Genomic DNA, 21,311 nt, shown 5'->3' on the forward strand with positions numbered 1-21,311 from the left:
ATGGTTACTTAATAAGAATTAAATTTAAAGGTGCCAAGCGGTAGTGTCAAATCTGTTTAGGCATTGGACATACAAAACATGGTTTTGTATGTCCGATTAAATATCCAGGAATATACCAACATATTAAAGCAAACTTTTTTTTCGATTATTTTCCAGTGATAGTAAAGAAACTGACTTTTCGTCAAATCCATCTCTTATTTTAGAAGGAGAGTATCTTCAAGAATCAAGTATCTATGGCACTGTTAATACGACAGAATCAAGTGAGATCTCATCAGCTATCGTCAATAATGGCGGATATGCTAATGAAACTTGTAATGAAATCCTTGATAGTACTGAAGAAAAAAGATATTGATGTGGACTTTATTGGACAATCAAATCATAAAGACATGGAAATTGAGAAAAATAGCAACGTTCCTTCAGAACTTAATTAAGCAGATATTTATGTCCTTGACTCCTCCTCAGTGAACACAGTTGATAGGTTATTGTGTGTTCAAACAGAGGAAGGCGAAATGGTAAAGGCTTCTGCAAAAAAACTAGAGATTCCACTTCTAATAATTGCAAGCCAAAAATACCGCCGCTAAATCCTTATCTTTATCGTACTTTCAAAAAAAAAGGGCTGGTTCAGATTTTAAAAGATGGTTTATAAATTCGGGTATTTCACAGCAGAAAGGTACAAATATCATTATAAAGAGTTAGGTTTTATCTTTATATTTATTTTGAGTTCTTATATTTACATTTTAAGACCTCAATGCATTTTAAATATCAATCAAGTATAGATGATTTTTACAAATTGCCAATTTCTAGAGATTAGAAAAAAAACATGGGAGTGAATAAAGAAATTTTGATATATACAGTGGGTGGAAAAGATAGACTTTTCCGACATTCCTTGATGAAAAGCCTGCTCTACGAAAGACGTAAAATCCCCTTATTCTGCATCTTGTTCACCTGGTTGTCACTTTTGTATTCCGTGAAATTACCATTATTTCTTCACGGAGTTCGGAGACGGCAGTTGGTTCTGTCTCTAGTCTTAAAGTCAATCGATAACCCGAAGTATGTAAATGAATTATCAAACTCAAGTGACTGACATAAAAGATTCATCCCATTAATAAGGAGGAATTTTATTTATTTTGTTTATGGACCTAATTTTAGTGGTTTTCCTTCTTTTCAGGCTATTATCAGAACGAGCCAAAACGGTATTTATCGTCTCTTAATTATTGGTGATCTGAATGTAGATATGTATAATTCAAAAACCCACAACCCAAATCTTCAAGTTCTGTCTAAACTCATCATGGAGCTAAAGTTACATGATGTCATCAGAATTTTGAGTCCAGAAGACACTATGTCCTGGAGAAGTGGGAAGAAATCCTCATAAATCAATTTGGGACTTGCTTCAATTCAAGCTATATTCTAGAAAATAATAAAGATACGCTATCGCCCTAATCGTAAATCAGATCATATAATGATTGATATCGATATTGAGCATAATCGGACTGAGAAAAGGTTTAGAACACCCGGATTGCAGTGGAGGACAAAATTTTTTATCAAAATACTTCAAACACGTTTAATTCATAATTATAACCCTTCTTTTAATCCAAAGAAGATCGTTAATCTATTTTTTTATACGGTTAGATTTTACCACCTTACAATATACTTTTAGAAAAAAGAGGAAAACTTCAATGTTCAAGAAGGAGTTTGAGGGTATTTTACATAATGAGGTAATTTCCTACTTAGTCCGACTGGGCAAGTTCATACAAATCTATGGGAAACTTCCAAAATCATTTACCAAAAGCCGGATTGCTCTTATACCTAAGAAAGGTGTGGCGAGGGACAATAATAATTGGAGACCGATTACAGTACTTAATGAGAACTACAGAATTCTGTCTGGTGTTCTAGAAACTGAAATTGAACCAATTTTAAATTCCAAAATAGGAACGGATCAAAAAGGCTTCCTGAAGGGAAAAAAGATTTCTGACATTTTAAGGAATGTACAATCTGCCATTGACATTGTACAGAAAAGGGAAACTTTAGGAGCTATAATTGTTGTTGACTTCAGCAAGGCTTTTGATTCAATTCTACATAGTCATGTCCTGGAAGTAGTAAAAAACTCCTTCGTAATAAATAATTTAATCCTGTCAGAGCTCTTCTCTTCAATGGAACATCAGTTATCTCGATGTATGATAGAAAAAGTGACCCTATAACTTTGAAAAAAAGTTATCGGCAAGGCTTTCCTTCAGCTACCTTACTATTTGTTACTTCGCTAAATGATCTTGCGGGTTTTATTTAAAGAAATTCACGGGCTTTGGAGTAGATTTTTGGAACTCGAAACATATAATTGATATGTAGCCGATGACGTCACGTTAATGTTGGATCCTAATTCTGGAAGACAATTAAGTAAACGGATTGAGATTATAATGGCTACTTTAAAAAATATGGAAGGAGATCTGTTTTTAAAATCGACAATAAAAAAACCACGATTCTTCCTATGGGTAAATGAAATCGTGATGAAGAAAATTGTAGATTATGCTGTTAGGGGAGTAAATCAAATTCTTGGGATCAGATGGGACAAAAACGGTCCCTCTTTTTCGAACTCGACGTTTCTGGATAATTATGTTAATTCAGCAATCTCCTCTTGAGGAAAATTTAATCTTCAGAAGAAAATCGATATGTGTAACTTAATAATTCCTAATATAATTTACAAAGCAACAGCTATTCCCCAGCTAGCCAGGAAAGCAATTGGAACTTAATCATTCCTAATATAATTTACAAAGCAACAGCTATTCCCCAGCTAGCCAGGAAAGCAATTGGAATGGAATCTAGCTGGATGGAGCGATTGTTTTATAGGTTTTATTTACCTCCAATCAAAAGACCCAAATCTCTCATCGGAGGAGGACTATCTGTACTCACCAGAATAATCCCTAAAATATACCAAAAAGTTTTAATTGATCTTACGCGACATATGAACGTTGAGTGGCGATCCAATATGTCATCAAGTATATGTTACACTTGGTTTATGCATGGGGACAGATTTCATAAATAATCATCTGGAGATATTGTCTCCATCTTTAGTAGCAATTTAAAGGACTTTATGGGATGGAACGCCTTTTTGTTCATCGTCCTCGACCATTGACGTGCTGAGACAACGTTGCAATATGAAGTTTTATTTAAAAAAGCTTGTAGAACCCAGAAAATTGGAACAGTTGGCTTTATCAAATAATATTGTTTTGATTCACGATTTAGAAAACGACTCAATATTCAACGGTATTAATTTTTTTAACCACTCATGAAAGCTGCAGAATTTCATGTAATGCCCATTCCATGGCATTTTAGAATGTCTTTCGAATAAAAATTTCAGGAGGATGCTAAGGAAATGTGTAACAAGTTTTTAAAAGTTTTAAACCGACCAATATCATGAAAAAAGAGAATTAAGAGTTCAATTGCGAAAATAAATTATGGAAAAAGTTTTACTTTGTAATTTCAAATCTCCACAAGATGTCCATTTGTTAATGCTCCTTGCAAAGATTGTAGGAAATTATTTAATAGAGAAATATATGCTTTTACTGACTGCCCGGATCTTTGTATTATGAAGAAATTTATTTCTCTTAACATATCTGGACTACGGGATAAGTTTACAACACCTCTGCTATTATTCGGGGTAACATCAAATGTCACTAATTCTCCAACAAAGACACGTGCCTTGGAGTTTGTAAAAGTAGAATAGCTGGGATTTTAACTGGAAGCGAACCAGTCAGAAAGGAAGAGCTGAGAGCTATTTTTATTCGGACCCCTGCAAGGTGTTCAGTATTCACCATCAAAAACCCTGCTCTGGATCGTCTATTGTGGAAATATGCGGGGATCTTATTTGCTACCACCATTCAAGTTCGAATAACCATTTTCGTTGCTTGATACACATCCACAGACAGTTTAAGAAATTCTGCTACTGAAAAGTTCAATAGTTGTCTTTTTTTATTGCCATTAAAAGTTTAGCTTTTATTCGCTATTTTTTTTCTCGTTTTTTCTTGTTAATATTTTAATGGGAATTCTTGTGATTATTTTTATGTTTGTTTTATACTTATGGACATATTTAATCAATATTTTAGAGAAAATATAGATAAAATAATGTACATAATCTGTTTACCATGTTTATTATGATGATGTCTTTTTAGTTTAGGGATTTAATTATAAAGTTTATTTATATATTTTTTGCATATGTAAATTCCCTAGACCAATAAAGAAAAAAAAAAATTTCCACCATCAAGAATATTTAAAATATATATCCAAAAATAGCATTATATGTACGTTAACTAAAAAATAGAGTCGAAATTTTCAATAAAACATTGACGTAAAGATTAAGAATATATAAAATTCCATCAAAGTTTTATAGAGAATATATTATGTCTTCAAATAATTACATCCTTTTTTTAATTATTTAAAGTAGAGAGGAAGTATTATTTGCACAGTGGCTGATTGAATAAGTTACTAACCATTTTAATTAGCTCCCCACTAGCTTTAAATATACATTGACACTCCCATAAAATGCTATTCTATTTATGTTTGTAATATATTATCTTGATATTAGAAGCAATGGCTAACTATATAGCTGCGTTTAAAGCTAATAGAGCTGACAGTTTACTCTAGACAGGGGAGTAAATAAACCCTTTGAACGACAAAAACTAAATGCCATCTGGATTTCATCTAAGAAGTAATTCAAAATTTATTGGCACTATTTCGAGAAATACGTGACTTTTTTTTTTTGCCATTTTATTGAAACTTGTATTGACTATATTAGTATTATAAGACTTGGTGTGAATATATAAACTTTTTATAAGAGGAAGATGCTTTCAACAAAACGACCTAAAAAGGAACGATTATAACTATAATTTTTCCTTTTATAAACTGTGTTTTTTCTCTTCAAAAATCCCTTTCCTACCTATAATTGATAGATATTATATCTATTGAAGGGAAAATAAGCGCATTTTCGTATAAAAATTAATTCCTATTCATGATGATATCAAAAACGATATGGAAGTAATTGAAATGAGGTTATTTGCTCGAAGTGAAGCTATGATTATAAAGGATATCTCATATTTAGGGTGACAATTTTTGAGAAAAAAAGTTGATTTCAAGAAAATAAAGAAAATCAACAATTGGTAAGAGTACAAGTGTCAGTTATATCAATAGTGTTTATTACTTATCGTTAAATACAAGTAGCTCATAGAATGAAACAGAGAAACGAGAAGCCAATTTCAGACCTGTACAATTACGGCAACAAAAGTTGCTACCTTAATCATACCCAGGCTACTAGAAAGAACGAAGGAAAAATTAACAACAGCTCGATGAAGTAATAAAAGTTTACTAATTATACAGGTTTCCATTGACATGTGTTTAAAATGCACTAAAAATTTGTTCGATACTTTTTACTTGTAAAAACAATACTTTTAAACAATGATAACTTATTTGTACTTGAATAATAGTTTTTTAAAGTTTATTAATATTGTCACAGTCTTTAAGAATTGACATATGCTGGTGTATTTTCAGAACTATAAACAAGAGTATTAAAAAAATCTTATAGTCAAAAATAAATATTTATTATGATTGATACTTTTTTATCTAAAGCTTAACAGTATACACTTAATTATTTATTGTAAATTGATAATTCTAACAATTCAAAAATTGTATTTTTTAGGCAACATTCTTCATTTTACTATTAGGTTGGTTCTTTTTACCAGTATACCTTGGATCTGGCGTTTACACTATGCCAGAATATTTACAGAAGCGTTTTGGCGGACAAAGAATAAAGATGTACATCTCCATACTAACATTAATTCTTTATGTATTCACAAAAATTTCAGCTGACCTTTATGCTGGTGCACTATTTATCACAGTAGCCACTAAAACTGAAGAAAAAGGAGATTTGTCTTTATACATTTCTATTTTAATACTACTAGCATTTGCTTGTATATTTACTATTTTTGGAGGTCTTACAGCTGTTATTTGGACTGATTTCATTCAAACCATTCTTATGATTGTAGGTGCACTAATTTTATCAATATTATGTGAGTATATTTTAATATTAATGGGATTTAGTTTAATTTTTTTTTCTTTGAAATAGCTATCTATGAAGTGGGAGGCTATGAATCTCTGCTTGTAAAATTTTTCTCTTCCAATCCTTCAAATTTATTGCCGAAAGATCCAAATGATCTAAGTAAAGGATATTGTGGTGAAATAGAAGAGGATGCTTTACATTTATTTCGATCATCTATTCCTGGAAGATCTGACCTGCCATGGACTGGAGTCGTTTTTGGATTATCTATATCAGCAATTTGGTATTGGTGTTCTGACCAAGTATGAAGTAAAATTTTATATTTAAAATATTTTAATACACAAGTCATTTGTATTAAGGTAATTGTGCAAAGGGCATTAGCAGCAAAAAACTTTTCCCATGCTAAGGGTGGTTGTATTATAGCTAGTTATTTAAAATTATTACCGCTTTGGTTCATTATTCTCCCTGGAATGGCATCGCGAGTTCTTTTTAAAGATGTCATTGCATGTTCGACTCCATCAAAGTGTAAAGAACTATGTAATTCAGAACTTGGATGCAGCAATCAGGCTTTCATTCTTTTGGTAACACATTTACTTCCAGAAGGAATAAGAGGTCTTATGATTGCAGTAATGCTGGCAGCTCTCATGTCTTCTTTAACAAGTATTTTCAACTCAGCATCAACTATATTTACAATGGATATTTATAGATATATACGCAACAAATCATCTGAAAATGAATTAGTGATTGTTGGGCGCATTTTTGTTTTTATTCTGGTTATTATTTCAATACTATGGATTCCTGTTATTCAATCTGCAAATGATTCTCAACTTTTTATTTATATACAATCTATTACAAGTTTCTTATCTCCTCCAATATGTGCAGTATATCTTTTAGCATTATTTTGGACACCAACCAATGAGCCAGGCGCTTTTTGGGGTCTTCTTATTGGACTTGCTATTGGTTTGATCAGATTTGGATTGGAGTTTGGCTACTCTGAACCTGCATGTGGGGATGTTAATTCTCCAAGACCTCCATCATGGTGGTACCTTTTAATCAAGGATTTACACTTTCTAAATTTTAGTATTTTACTTTGGTGTTTATCAGGACTTATAACTATTACGATAAGTCTGATAACTCCGTCAATTCCTAAAAATAAATTATTCGGATTGACGTATTGGTCTAGAAAGCAAATTTATATTGGAAAAGAAAATCATGAAATATTTGATAAAAAATGTAATCGAACAGCCTCTGACGGAACCCCTATTGTAAATAGTTTGGAGACAATGGAGGTATTAGAGGAAACACCGATATGGAATGTGTAAGTTAAATTTTTTTTAATACCTAATATGCGTAATAAACTTCTCGTTCTGAGGGTAAACATTTTTTGACTGTCCTGTTTTCTTTTTTGAAGATAAACATACGGATAACGATACATCCAAAATTTGCGATCGTTCATACCATTTTTTATGATACATAAATGATGAAAATAAAGGGATTTTTGCGTCAAAATTTGTTATTTCCAAATATTTTTTGCACCCTCCATTTTCAAAGCTTTTTAGATCAAGTATTGTGCTCTTTTTGTTACAAAAATTTTATAGATAACAAATATGCTAAAGCTATAACGATTCTTAAGTTTTTAGCCCTGTTACTTCCATTTCATTCCTCATATAAGTACTTCGCTGAGGTATTTTGCCACCTTGTCAATAAAAAACCGATATTTTTATAATATAAAAATTTGGCTTTGTAGTTGTTACATTTGATACTGTTACCATCAGTGAACAAATATATATAAAAAAATATAAGAATATATAAGCAAATAATAAATAAAAAATAATATAAAAGGGATACCATTCTGATTATCAAAATTGGTAATAGAAAAATTATCATGAAATAAGAAATTTAGGTAAATGTAAAAGCTTTAAAAAATATAATATCTATTTCCCCAAAAATGGATCAATATAAAATAAAATAAAATTGATAGATGGGAGTATACAATTTTATTACTGCTGTCATCGCACGTAGATGTTTCTCTTTAACTTAATTGTACTAGCGAACTTGATACTTAGATAATAAAATATGTAAAAAGTATTATTTTAAAAATGGTTATATTTTATCTTAATGTCTTTTTTGGCATTCAATGGTGTGTTTCATACTTTTTGTCCAAAAACTACCCAAAATCGTCAAAACTTACATTTAGGAAAATACTTTAAGATCGAGGAGGTAGGTTCTAGGACATACTTAGATCCCTTAAAAATAATTTTGGATCTTGTCACATCATAAGCATGGGAAAAAGGCAGAAACATATCAAAATTCAAACAAGTATATTTTTGAATAGGTCTAACTGTTCTTATAAAATTAAATACATTTACACTATTTTTTTAATATAACGCAAACACACGATTGTATTGTCATTTCCAAAGATACACATAAAAACTGTACGTCATGCAGGGTAATTTAGGTAAATCCGAAGCATCTTTTGCTACATTCGGAAGAATAAGGTGATAACTCGGTTATTTCAATTTCAAAGTTCAAGGTTCAGCTTAGATTTAAGTTAGTTGCACAACTTTTAATTCAAAACAAATGTTTAACGTGAAGGACACCCAGTGGAGCGCCATCATCGAATTGGCTTGCAGGGACATAACCCAGTGTACATCAAGAAGATGCTCCGTTATCGAAACAGCAAATTCAACGCTGCCTACAACCGCTGAAAGGAGGAGGGGCATATCAGAGAAACTCCCAAATGTGATATAAAAAGCATGACTGAAACGGTCTAGAAGACATCTCCTGGGACTCCAATTTACCTTCTTGCCAAAAAGCACCGTGTAAACCGTGGAAAAGTCTGTAGGTTCATAAAAATTAACCTAAGGATGAAGTCATACAACTTCTACAAGAAACATATAATTACAGACAAAATAAAAGCCATTTGGGGTCCCCACAGAAGAAAATTGCTGAACAACATGAAGTACCATGGTAACCAAATAATCTTTTATTCTGATAATAAACAATGGGCTGTTGACAGGAGGCATAATATCCAGAACGACAAATGGTTTGCCACAAAGAGAATTAATGTTCTCCAAGGTATTAAAGCAAGTCTCTGGCCAGCATCATGAGACTTGGGGTCTTTGGAGGCAATGGCAGTGTCATGCCCCTATCTTATTTCAGCCAAAGATAGGAAGCTTGCTGAAAGGTACTATGAACTCTTGTCTGATCAAGTGATATCTTGGATGAAAGTTGAGGCCAATTGTGTCGAGTTTCTGCTTCTTTTAGACTCAGCACCCTTTCACAAGGCCTGCAAGAACACAAAAACTTTTTGAAAGAAGAGAATGCCCTATTTTAGGAATAGTAGGAATAGTATTTATAGTGCTACCCCGATATGAATTTCGTGAATTACTTCTTTTAGAGAAAGAATAGAGGAAGGTATGTGCCAATTTACACAACTCTATCGACTTCTTGAATGCTCCGTCATCAAGTAATGGGAAAAACTATCCCCGCAGATATGGTAAATGCCTGCAAAATCTTTCCTTTTATTTATCAAGATACTGTTAAAAGTAGTCCAGATTTATCAGAGCAACTGTACATTCACACATATGTATCTACATAGGGACACATAAACGTTGCTTGTTTATAATAGATTTTTTTGTTGCACAATACAACAATATTTTTGTTCAGCGCCTAAAAAACTCTATTTATTATTTCTATTTAAGCCATTGAACATGAAACTGACCACTAAAACCTATAACTATTATAGAGTTGGCCTTGAAACCCTTTTTTTAAGCAAAGTTTTTGGTATGCTTTGGCGTCTTGATATAAACAAATCTATGAAGATTTAATATCAAAGTTCGAATCTCGCCTATGGGTGTGTTTCTTTTCTTTTTATTACTTTATTTATCTTTATTACAAATTTGGGTACTTTGGCAAAATACAGATAGAAGAGGATGGAGGAACTTCCTACCACGTGTCCACCAGACACAAGCGAACATATGAAAATGATGTCATATGCTAGGATTACTGCAAGGAGAGATAAAATGTTCAATTCTGCATCAGAGTCTATCTAATTGAATGTGGATTTCATGTGGGATACATTCATTGTTATACTCACAGATGATTTCATCCGTCCTTTTAGGCAAGATAACCTTGACTTTGTTGATGTGTTTCTGAGAGAGGTCTTTATGGAGCAAATCCTAAGCATTCATTTGGCCATGGTAGTTTTTACACAAACAAGCGTATTGATGTAAGATATAGAGGTGCTTCTCTTAAAAAGTAGTTCAAGGTACAAGTTCCCTTGGGAAATGGTGTTATAACTAATGTATGCATGAAAATCAAGGGATCTGATAAGCTTCCCAATTAGAAAAGTAAACTAATTGCCTTAAACACTATTGGAAGGTTTAAGGATGAGAAAATGATTACATCTTTGTTATCAAAGTTTGGTTCAGTTATTGAACAATTGTTTTTTTATAATCCAAAAAGAGTTCAGGCTTTACATATGAGAGTATTTTTCATAAAAAAATTAAATAACGTATGCCGTCGATTAATAGGCAACCTTGGCAACCAAAGTTACAACCGATAAGAGCGTTGATGAATTAGAGCTAATTATTAAGAAAAAAATTTATCTAGGAAGCGTTGTCAACTAAAAACTTTCACTGGAGATGAAGTGAGTACTTAAGGTTCTACTACCTTAAATGCTCCAGAAGAAGTATCACAAAAGACAGAAGAAGCATATAAAAACAGTCCCCTGTCCAATGTTGTAGGGATAATACCCTCAAGCGAGAGTAGAAATGAGGATAGTGAATGAACCATATTAAGTAAAGACACCGTTGAGAATGTAAATGTAGGGATTATAACCTCAAACGTGAGTAAATGAAGATGGTGAATGTGCCACTCCAAGTGAACACACCGTTGAGGATATAAATGCTGAAAAAAATGGGGATGATGTAAATCAAAGTACAACTGTATTAATCAGTAAATGTCAAGTATAGTCCACAAATCAGGGATCAGTTTGAATAAAGATTTGGAGATGAATTAGAGAATGGAAGTCGATGGACGATTGAGACTTGAGGAAGAATAAATGCTGTTATACGTACAGAACAAAAAAGAAAAAAGGATGATTACACTTTTTCTCAAAAAAAAGAGAACCCGATCATTTAGTTTATTAAGGCACACATCGTGTTAACGTGTTGGTACTAAGTATCAGCAATAAACAGGATATGTGTTTTTGTTTCTTTACCATATTAATTCAGTTTTTATGACATTAGGTATTTGTTCTTTGAATGTAAATGTCCTGATTGCAGAGCCAAGGAAAACAGAGCTGATGAAGTACTTTTTATTTCTAGATTGGCCAGATATAGTTGTCTTGGTTGATACAAGAACAAGTATCAAAAGTTTTTTATAGAATTCTTAACTTTTATGATATGTTCGAATCGAATTCAAATGAAAGTAGTCGAGAAGTAGTATAATAGCAATATAAAGTTTGAGTCCTGTGTTGAAATATTCTCATTCCAGCAGTAATCTATGTTACATTTAAATAAAACAAGTTCGTGCTTTCGTCGTCATTTTCTGGATTTATGGACAAAATGGGGATAACCCTGAATTTTACTTTAATGAACTGTATCCATTAACTGGTAATTGTTGTACTATAGAATCTAAATCTAAGACTGACAAAACAAGACTCTAATGCAACAAAAAGTGTAATTATAAAGCCTTTAGCAGTCTGATGAGAATTATGTAAAAAAACAAAAACAAGTATTAGGTCAGAACACACATTAGAATTTTCCAGGTAGAACATGTATGCAAGCAAGGACATCCCATAGCAGCAATTCTTTTTATGTTTGCTGTAGATTCTTATTTTCACAAATGAGGGATAACGAAGTATTGATAAAAACAAGAGTTAGTGGTTGTGATTCCAATTATGCTTATGCAGATGATACATCAGCAATCATAGCGGCTGGAAGAGTTTTAACGATAGCATTCATCATTGAAATATAAAACTGTCATGGTTCGATATATTGTTCTGGCTAAAAAATATTACAGAAAAATCCGATCTAATATCAAATAATATAGGGAAGGATTCAATGGGCTACGATAATTAGAAAATTATTTCCCGAATAAAGAAAAATACTAATCTAAATAAATCTCTTAACTTTCATAGATGGGAGCGAGTTCAAATTTGTAAATCATATATTGATCCAAAGGAGACTCATCTTGTACGTAAATGTATGTATGACATCGATATCTCCTCAGACATAGATGAACTTCCTAGACCTTCAACGCAAACGGAATATCTCTATAATAAGAACTACTACTTCCAAAAGCCTAGGTGGGCTTGGAGCAATATATTTAAGAAGCTTTTGGAAATCGCTTTTAGCTGAATGGATTCTGAAATATATGAGAAGAGAGGACTTTCGGAACTTTACAGTGTCTTCTGATTGTTTTCATCTCCAATATTCCTTACATAGGATACGTTCAATAATAAGTAATTTGAATAATTTATTATCCATAGAAGGGATTTTTTTAAATTTCTGCATGGGGGGGAGGGGGCTCCTAAACTCAAATAATCCTTCCTTAAGACAGCAAAATATACTTATTATACTCTTGAACTAGCCATGGTTGGATATGCTCCATTAAAAGCTACCTTGATAGAAATTCCCGCTTCTCTCCAGAAAATGCAGGTCTTTTTTTTGGATGATCTTCTTAAGTACAGGGATAATCTTTAAACTACGATGACACGTAAAAAAATTACTAGATGCAGAAGATACGACATGGGTATATTTATGATTCTATTAAGGAGCTTTGCTTAAGACAGCAGCTTGCTACAATAAAAGTTGTATCAATAAGAAAAATGTGGTGTGAATCTTCCCTACCAACAATTAAAAATGATTTAAAGAGGAGAAACATACTCTAAACTGAAAGACAAGCCTGTAATAGTTTTCAAAATGGTTTTCTTACCATGTGATTACTGGAACCCTGGAAGTGTCAGCTTTTTAAACCAACGACAAACTTTTGCTACTTTTGTAGGGAAGAGCAAGAAACAACATCTCACATTCTATATCAATGTAAATACTGCGGCCAATATATGACAGAAGATAAAAATATATTATTTATATTAGCAGAAGAACTAGAAGTGGTTTTTAGAAAAGCCAATAAAGTGACAGGATTTTTTTGTTCTAATATCAAAAAGTGACTTACACCTGCATCCAGTAATCGTAAAATTACTGTACTGTGTGTATGCAATCAATGCAAAGAAAATAGAAATTGGTGCATATATTGTAAACATTGCAAGAAATTATTTAAATTTTTGATTAAACTAGGGGTTTTACTTCTTTTTTTCTTTTTTGTGTATCGTTTTATTTTTCTTGGAAAATTTATATGGTCTTTATATTTTTCTATGTATATCGCATGGTTATTATTGAGCATTGATTCTGGTTAAGAAATTTTTTTTGCCCTTTACGGAACCAATATAGCATCGAATGTAACGGCAATATGTTGGTAACAACGATTTGGTTCTAGTAATATGGAAATCGAATATGAGGCACGTTCTTGTAAGCCTTTCATCAAAAATGTCGATAAAATAATTGAAATCGTCGAGTTAGATCGGTATGTGAGGACTTATTACATTGCCTAGGATCTGAAGGTGAGCCACAAAACATTCTCAATCATTTCCATAAGGCTGGTCTTGAGAAAAAGCTCGATGTAAAGGTGCCACACGAATTGAAGTAAAATAACAATTTGGATGGAATTGATGCTTCCGACTCTTTGCTGAAATCCATTCATTTTTGAAGAAAATGGTGACTTTCAATGAAAATGGGTCAAATACGATAACAATGACCAAAAAAGATCGTGGTCAAAGCAAAGTGAAGCGGCTAAAACGATCGACCAGCCCAGATTATCAGCCAAGAAAGTTATGCTTGGTATTTGTTGGGACTGCAAATGAATTTTCCACTATCAACTTCTTCCACTCATAATTTCAACAACTGACCAGATTAAAGCAGGCGATCGACCAGAATTATCCTATATAAAAGGGTGTTGTATTCCATCAAGACAATACCAGGCCACACACATCTTCAACGATTTTGCAGAAGCTCTAAGACCTTAGATGGAAGGTTCTATTAAACCTGCCATATTTTTCGACCTGGTACTAAACGATTATCACCTTTCCAAGCATTTTGTCAAATTTTCTCAGCTTGCAGAATTATGAAATTGCCTTCTGAATGGACAAAAGTAATCCAACAAAAAAGCAAATATTTGACCTAAATCGGAGAATCCAAACTAAATGTTGTGATATTATTACAATGATTGTCACGAGTTTGTGTATGTTCTTGTTTCATTTATTATTAGTAGGGTAAAGTTTAGGTAATAATTGTATTACTATGTACTAAAAAAATAATTATTTATTACAATTTACGATACTAACAATGTGGAGGCTGTGTGGAAGCCGAGGTAATTGGATCTGGATAATAATTATCCAGAGGCCATGAAGGAATTGCAGCATTGGAAGAGCACAAATCGATTAATTATCTCGAGGACTTCAAAAATAAAATTCCTCATTTTCTAAGGGCCGTAAGTCAGCCCTTCGTTATATGAATTCATTGGAGACTGTGAGCATTATGAAATACTTATGAAAAAAATTGGGCCAATCTACATCAGAGTGCCCAACAAAATATTTGCTCGATTTCTGCTAAATACAAGATGTCGTTCGACGATTTCTTTCAACAATTAAAAAAGCTTAGAAAGGATTGTGGGTCTAAAGGTTGTACTGCAAAGGAGTGAGGACGAAGCTGTGTGAGATGGTTTATATCGGGTCTTACATCAACAGCTATACGTCAGAGACTTTTAGAAAACACATCATTAGACCTGGAAACTGCATACAGACAAATTTTGGCTCTTGATAATGCTCAGAAAAATAGCAATGCTTATTCCGTTTCAGAGAAAAATGATACCACAGTGGAGGAACATAAAAAGAAGTCTGAAGATTTTGAAGATCTTGATTGTGTACGGAGCTCTGATGCAGTAAACTATTATAAAAATAAAACAGAAAGTTTTTTTTCTTTGGGGTCATACTTTCTTATAATAGGATTTTTTGTCGGGCCAAAAATGTATCACGTAACAAATACGGAAAAGTGGGTATTTTGCGCGATATATTAGTCTTTATGTTGGAAATCTGAAGGGTTTATTGAAGTAAATTTCGTTCTGGGACTCAATAGAAAAGACTATTGGTGGAATTTCGTATTATTTGGACTTTGTGCAGAGATGTGATCCTCGGGTGGGCCTTCAGCGACTTCATTCCAAAATTACCATTGAAGGTGATGGAAATAGAAATTATTTAAAATGATCAATAAACATCAGAAAAAAAAGAAACTCTTTTTTTAGTTACTGAATAATTGCATTAGTTTTACAGGAACAAAGGTGTTAAGTTCATCATTTTTTAGATTGCGCCACTGCAACGAGAGCCTTAAATGAGTTAAATAAGAATAATATTTCAAATGTTATTAATAATCCACTGAAATGGTTTGTTTTTATAAAATACAAATATAATTACAATTTAACCTGGAGCAAATGCCCAACCTGTTAGATTTTTTTTCTCTACAATTATGGTTATAAATTTATTGCAGGTCAGGAGTACTATAAGATGAAAAATACTAAAGTTTACGTAAGACCAATCTCTAACTATATGCATAAGTAATGTCATTGCTCAATTTAAATGAATAACTCATGACCACACATAATCGGGGTTAGACTTTATATTTATATGTTATCTCTTACATAATTATAACAGCTTTCGAAAATCGAAACAATGCTTAAGAAAAAAAAAAACTTGCACATTATAAAATACTCAGAATATGATGAAATTTAAGTAAACATTAAAATTTTACCAGCAAATTCAAAATCTATTATTTTAAATAAGATGATTGATTCTCCATAAGTGGAGTCTTTTATTTTTTAAATTAGGGAAAACTGTTGTGTAAAGCAAACTTTAATTTCATATCATCCTAATTATGGTTAAGTTTCAATGAACAAAATATTTATGAAAAGTAAAAATATGAGAAAAAATAAATATTATAATTAGTATAAGCATGTATTAATGTAATGTACATCATTTTCTTTTGTAATTCAAATCAAAATATATTTAAAACAAAACCGAATTATGTTATATTTTACAAAAAAAAAATCTTTTTATTCATTGGGAGTAACAATGTACAAGTGAAGTGGTAGTTCTAGCAATATTACTCGTACTATAGAAGCAATTGATACAATTTGGAAAATCCATAAGCATATAATTTTTGGTTTAATAAGTTGTTTTATACTTTGGTGGTTGAGATTGGCTTATTAATATGCCCTAAATTGTATAAACCTTTTTATAGGCTGTGTTTCATGGTTATCAATTCTTTCTTTTTTTATATATATATATCATCTATGATGTGATTTTTTACAAATAGGAATACATTTTTTACACATAAGAATGCATTTTTTACATCTATACATATTACTTTACTATTACATGTTGTACTTTTCAAGTTTTTAATAATATTCATAATAAAAAATAAGTGCATCATTTAATATTAGAAAAATATTAAATTTGTTTTGCTTTCATGAATGCATCTTATTAAAAAAACCGAATCGTTGTGGCTCAATCTGTAATTTTAAAAATCATTTATTTCAGGATATGCGAATATAATGCTTACCTAATATTAGGAATCTCAAGTTTTTTCGTTGGATTTTATGCGTGAATATCTATTTATATATTTTTTTTGGAATTTTAGAAAGAAACAATTAAATGCAAGTTAATTGTGTAAGTTCATATATCACTAAATATGCATATTTTATCAAAATAATATTTTTATATATATATTTAACCGGCCTAATATATTTTTAAACAATTTGTGTTGTCAAAATATATATTGCCACTTTTTAAATCGTATTTATTCTTAGAAATGTTGGGAGGATCAGGGATCCTACTAAAAATTCCTATATATTCATTAAAAATGGTAAACGGTAATTTTACCTTAGGATATTTCCCCTTGAATCCATTTTTTCTCAAAGATATTTTAATATATAAAGAAAGGAGGTTTATACGTCGTTATTGTTTATGAGAGATCTCAGTTTTAATATATCTATAACAGTGACAGCAAAACTATGACAAGCATATCACTAGGGACATGCAGAAGGATTTTGTCCGCCACTCTGGAGAAAAGCTGATATAATTTTTTTTATCACGGTATTCAAAATTAAGCCAAAAGTGTATTGAAATGAGAAACATAAAATGAAATATCTGTCTCTTGCGTGTGGTAGAAATAAGGTGGAGCTTAGGGACGTCACCTCTCTGTGGGCCTTGGTTGATTGACATGTGCAGTGTTATATTCTGCTGATTTTTCTCCAAAGCTTTATGTTTTTTCTGCGACTCTTGTGAATTGTCCCATATTTCCATTACTATTTATTATTATCTCTTTAAGTTTTAACATTTGTTTTATTAGCGTCGGAATAAACTACAAATGAGTAAACATTTTATTATGAGTTATTTTGAGATAGATACAAAATAATATAAATTTTAATTATTATTTAATCCCGAGAAATGTTCCAACATGAAGGCGAGTAGTGTATCACTCACATCAATCATCATTTTCTTCCCCCTACAACCAGGGGTTTAGCGTATTGAAGAATAAACATGTCCTTAGATCCGCGTCCAGGATAACAAAAGCTAAAATATTGAATGTATTTCTAAATTAAAGTATTTAAATTTTAAACACAAAAGAAATAGAATCTATAATTAAAATAGTGGAAAATCATGAAAAGATAGTTCTTAATCCCTGTTTTGACAATTTTTGATTGTATCTCTATTTATCATTAAGAAAATTTAATTATCTGAAAAGCGAAGCAATATGAATTTTCAAGAAATAGTATGGCCATTTTGCATCACAAGTTGTGAGCAGATCATTAAATGTATAAAGACATTGCGAAACTAATAACATGTGGTTGTTACAAAAAAGTGAAGAAGAACGTAAAAAGTACATCATGAAGGAGTAAGGAAAGAAGAATACTCAATCGTTAGTTAGGTAGTTAATCTGATATCAGCACGAGCATTACACAAACATGATTTCAGTTCACTGCTAAACGAAGTAGAGCCTGTTTTGTTTTTTTAAAATATACAATAATGCAAATTATACATATACAAATCCAAATGAAACCCATAAGTAAAACTTCTGCAAAGAAGAAAAAAAAAATATATATATATAGACCGTGGCGAAAGGTATAAAGATACAGTGAGACCCATTTATATTGAGCTTGGTTGTTTAAGCAGGTCATAGGTATATATAAAGCTGGGCTTGCTTGGCCAGATGGCTTGAGATTAGAAAAGGAAAAAGGTTGTTGCGTTTTCTCATTTTTCTTAATTATTCATTCTTTATCAAATTATTGTTGTGATCAAATCTCCCTCTAATAAAGAATGTATAGTTTACTACGTACCTTTGTACAATATAATTAATATTATTAGTGAAATGCCTGAAAAAAGTTCCTCTTCACCTGGATTGCAATTAATAGGATCTGCATATATCCATTTTACCTAAGAGTTCATATTTTTCAATTTGGATATCCTAGCCACACGGCTTCTGATCCTCTCTTCATATTCTGTTCAAGGGATGTTTCTCTCACGCGGTGGATCTCATCTTCTTTAATCGAAGGATCGTGCATTTTACATATGCCTTTATACTCAAAAATACATACATTCCTCCATATCTTCTAGAAGAATAATCGTATACTTCTATAAGAACTAATGAGTTCTATAAAAAGACAGAATAATCGACTGAAAGCGCAAGTGAGGAATAAAAAGAGTTCTCATCCTCCATCCAATGCCCCTTTCTTAAATTATGGAGTATTTTCCTTCATAAGTCAAATTATTCTAGACTCTTAAAAATAGTGGGTCCTTCTTTTCTTAATAGTTGCTTCCTTAATGTAGAATCTGTTATGCTAATTAATATTGTTAGAGCACCTTCAACTGATCTACTTTTCTTCTTTCTCGTTTGGGCAGAACGTTGATTCATTAAAAATATGTGGACTGTAATATTTTCTTTAGATGAGTTATATTCTATTACTATCACACGGGAATCAAATTGCACATTGATGAATATAATTGCTAATGCAAAAATAGTGAAGGGAATACCTTTTAATGTTCCTCCAATCACAACCCCGTGATGCCATACATATATATATATATATACAAACCCTACTCTACAAAACACTCAATCGTTTACGAGTGAACATACACCCTGGGATGAGCAACTCTTTAGTTATCATCAGCAGGTAATATACATCTTCCATCTGGCTGGCTCAGATTACAGCCAGTGCCAGACAATAGTAGAATCAGTCCAAGCATGCCCTTTATCAACCTTATAATGAATTAATGATAAAAAGTGATCAATAATTCTGACAGACAAAACTGCCACTTCGAGTTTGTGCCTATGAATTGTAACTGCCTTGACAGGCCGTAGTCTTGTAAGACTAACAATAAAGTACAAATAAACTTCTCCGTTGACGCCACACACTATAAGATTTGCAATAGCACCATATCCTTTATTTGACACATCACAGAAGATGCAAATTTAAAGTTTAGTGTTTTTATCTATGTGTGTAACTGAAACATCAGGGCCTACTTAAGTTTTATGTTTTTTCAAATTGTCTTTCCGAACATTCCATTTTTTTATATCTTTAATCATAACTCCCTTTCCATGGATCATGAAATAAGAACTTTCCAAAAAGTAATACTGGGCTATAATATCCCTTTGGATCAAAATATTTAGCCCATTCTGATAAAATGATGCGCTTATTAAGTTTTTTATTTTGAATAGATTCTTCAATATAGAGGAAACGTGTATCTACTTTTGGATTCCAATAATATCCTAATGTTTTAGAAATATCCATCGATAACCTACGGTCATCATTAGCAAGTAACTTTTCTGCTAAAAAACTTAAAGCATCTTCCGAACTACTCTGCTACTTTCTAAGTACAAAATTAGATTTATTCAATTCCATGAAATCAGCAACCAACTTCTGGGCTTCTGTAATATTATTTTCCCCAGTTAAAACGTCATCAACATACATATCCTCTAAAATTATCCTAGAAGCATCCTTAAATTCTGTTTTATATTTAGATTTTATATATAACAACACATTTATAATGTTTACTCCGCATCTGCTATCCAAACAAAATGTGTTGTTATTTATAAAAAAAACATTTTCATATTACATTTTCCAAATTAGTAAGTAGTATTTCACTGAACTGCCGAAACCGCAGAATGGGTAGCACTTGCCGTTCCAAACCCATGAAGTGTATGCCTAAATTCTTTTTTGGACCATTATAACTTTCTCTCCAAAAAAATCTCGGAAAATCACAATCGTCTTTGCTAATTGATACCTTGTTATACATTTTTGTATATGTAACACTGGAGCAATTTTATGAACATACCACTTAAAAAGTAAATCAATGAGATCTAAATACCTTTTTGGTCCTACTAATAAACAATCATTCAGTGAAAGTTCTGAATCAGATTTCATTGAGCCCTCAAAATTATTCTAAGTTTAGTCGTCGAAGATGATTCTTATATTTCCGGATGATATGGGAGGTAAAAGTAAGATTTTTATTCAGTAGTTCTTAATAATGGACCTTCTCCGCGAAACCAAGATCAATTGACTTTTTCATAACGGTACGATATTCTTGTCAAAACTGTGAATTCATGTCAATAATATTTACTACTTCGACCAGTCATGTTATCTACACCACTTATGTATAAATAAAGTTCTTCATCCTTCAGCCCAAGAGTTTGATGACACTTGATTAAATTAGAATTACTTGAGAACCTTCATCAAATATAACACGAAACCCAACTTTAGACCCCTTATGTAATGCAATAGTTCAAGGTGTCATTAACATTGCTGACACTTTCTCATCAGAACAGTGTCTAACATTTTGATTATTATTTTGTAGAGGAACAAACTGCCTTGACTTTAAATTAAACCCTTTCCCCTTTTGCACATCACTATGTAACAAATAATGATGCCTCCCATTGCACTTGGAGCACCTTCTATGTGATTGACATTGACTCTGTGAGTGTTTGAAACTAAGACAATTGCAACAAGCACCTTCCTCATATACTTATCGCTTGAGTTCATCTATTGACTTTTCTTTCAAATCCTTAACACTTGGCATGTTAATCAGTTGAAGTATAAGCTTTGAAATCACTACACGACTCCTACCATAAGAATCTGTGAGTATTTTCAAAGCTTCATC

At 31.8% G+C, this 21,311-nt stretch overlaps 1 protein-coding gene and 1 long non-coding RNA gene across 8 annotated transcripts in view; both read left to right on the top strand.

Moving 5' to 3' along the window:
- The window catches only part of LOC121126923 (sodium/mannose cotransporter SLC5A10), a 72,949-nt gene that overhangs the window by 33,167 nt on the left and 18,471 nt on the right, over positions 1-21,311 (top strand). For 6 of the 7 annotated variants that reach the window (XM_071891976.1, XM_040722284.2, XM_071891975.1 and 3 more), the window contains 4 exons: positions 5,684-6,053; positions 6,110-6,342; positions 6,400-7,358; positions 16,695-16,928. In XM_071891976.1, coding sequence (XP_071748077.1) covers positions 5,684-6,053; positions 6,110-6,342; positions 6,400-7,358; positions 16,695-16,761 — 1,629 coding nt within the window. In that variant the 3' untranslated portion in view covers positions 16,762-16,928. Of the gene's footprint in view, positions 1-5,683; positions 6,054-6,109; positions 6,343-6,399; positions 7,359-16,694; positions 16,929-21,311 lie in introns of those variants that run through there. The other variant, XR_011782440.1, reaches the window with a different exon arrangement.
- LOC139906700 (uncharacterized) lies at positions 981-5,305 on the top strand. The gene is made up of 2 exons (XR_011782479.1): positions 981-1,050; positions 1,169-5,305. It is a non-coding gene; the product is annotated as an uncharacterized lncRNA (long non-coding RNA).

Source organism: Lepeophtheirus salmonis, chromosome 12, assembly GCF_016086655.4.
Source record: "Lepeophtheirus salmonis chromosome 12, UVic_Lsal_1.4, whole genome shotgun sequence".
NCBI lineage: Eukaryota > Metazoa > Arthropoda > Copepoda > Siphonostomatoida > Caligidae > Lepeophtheirus > Lepeophtheirus salmonis.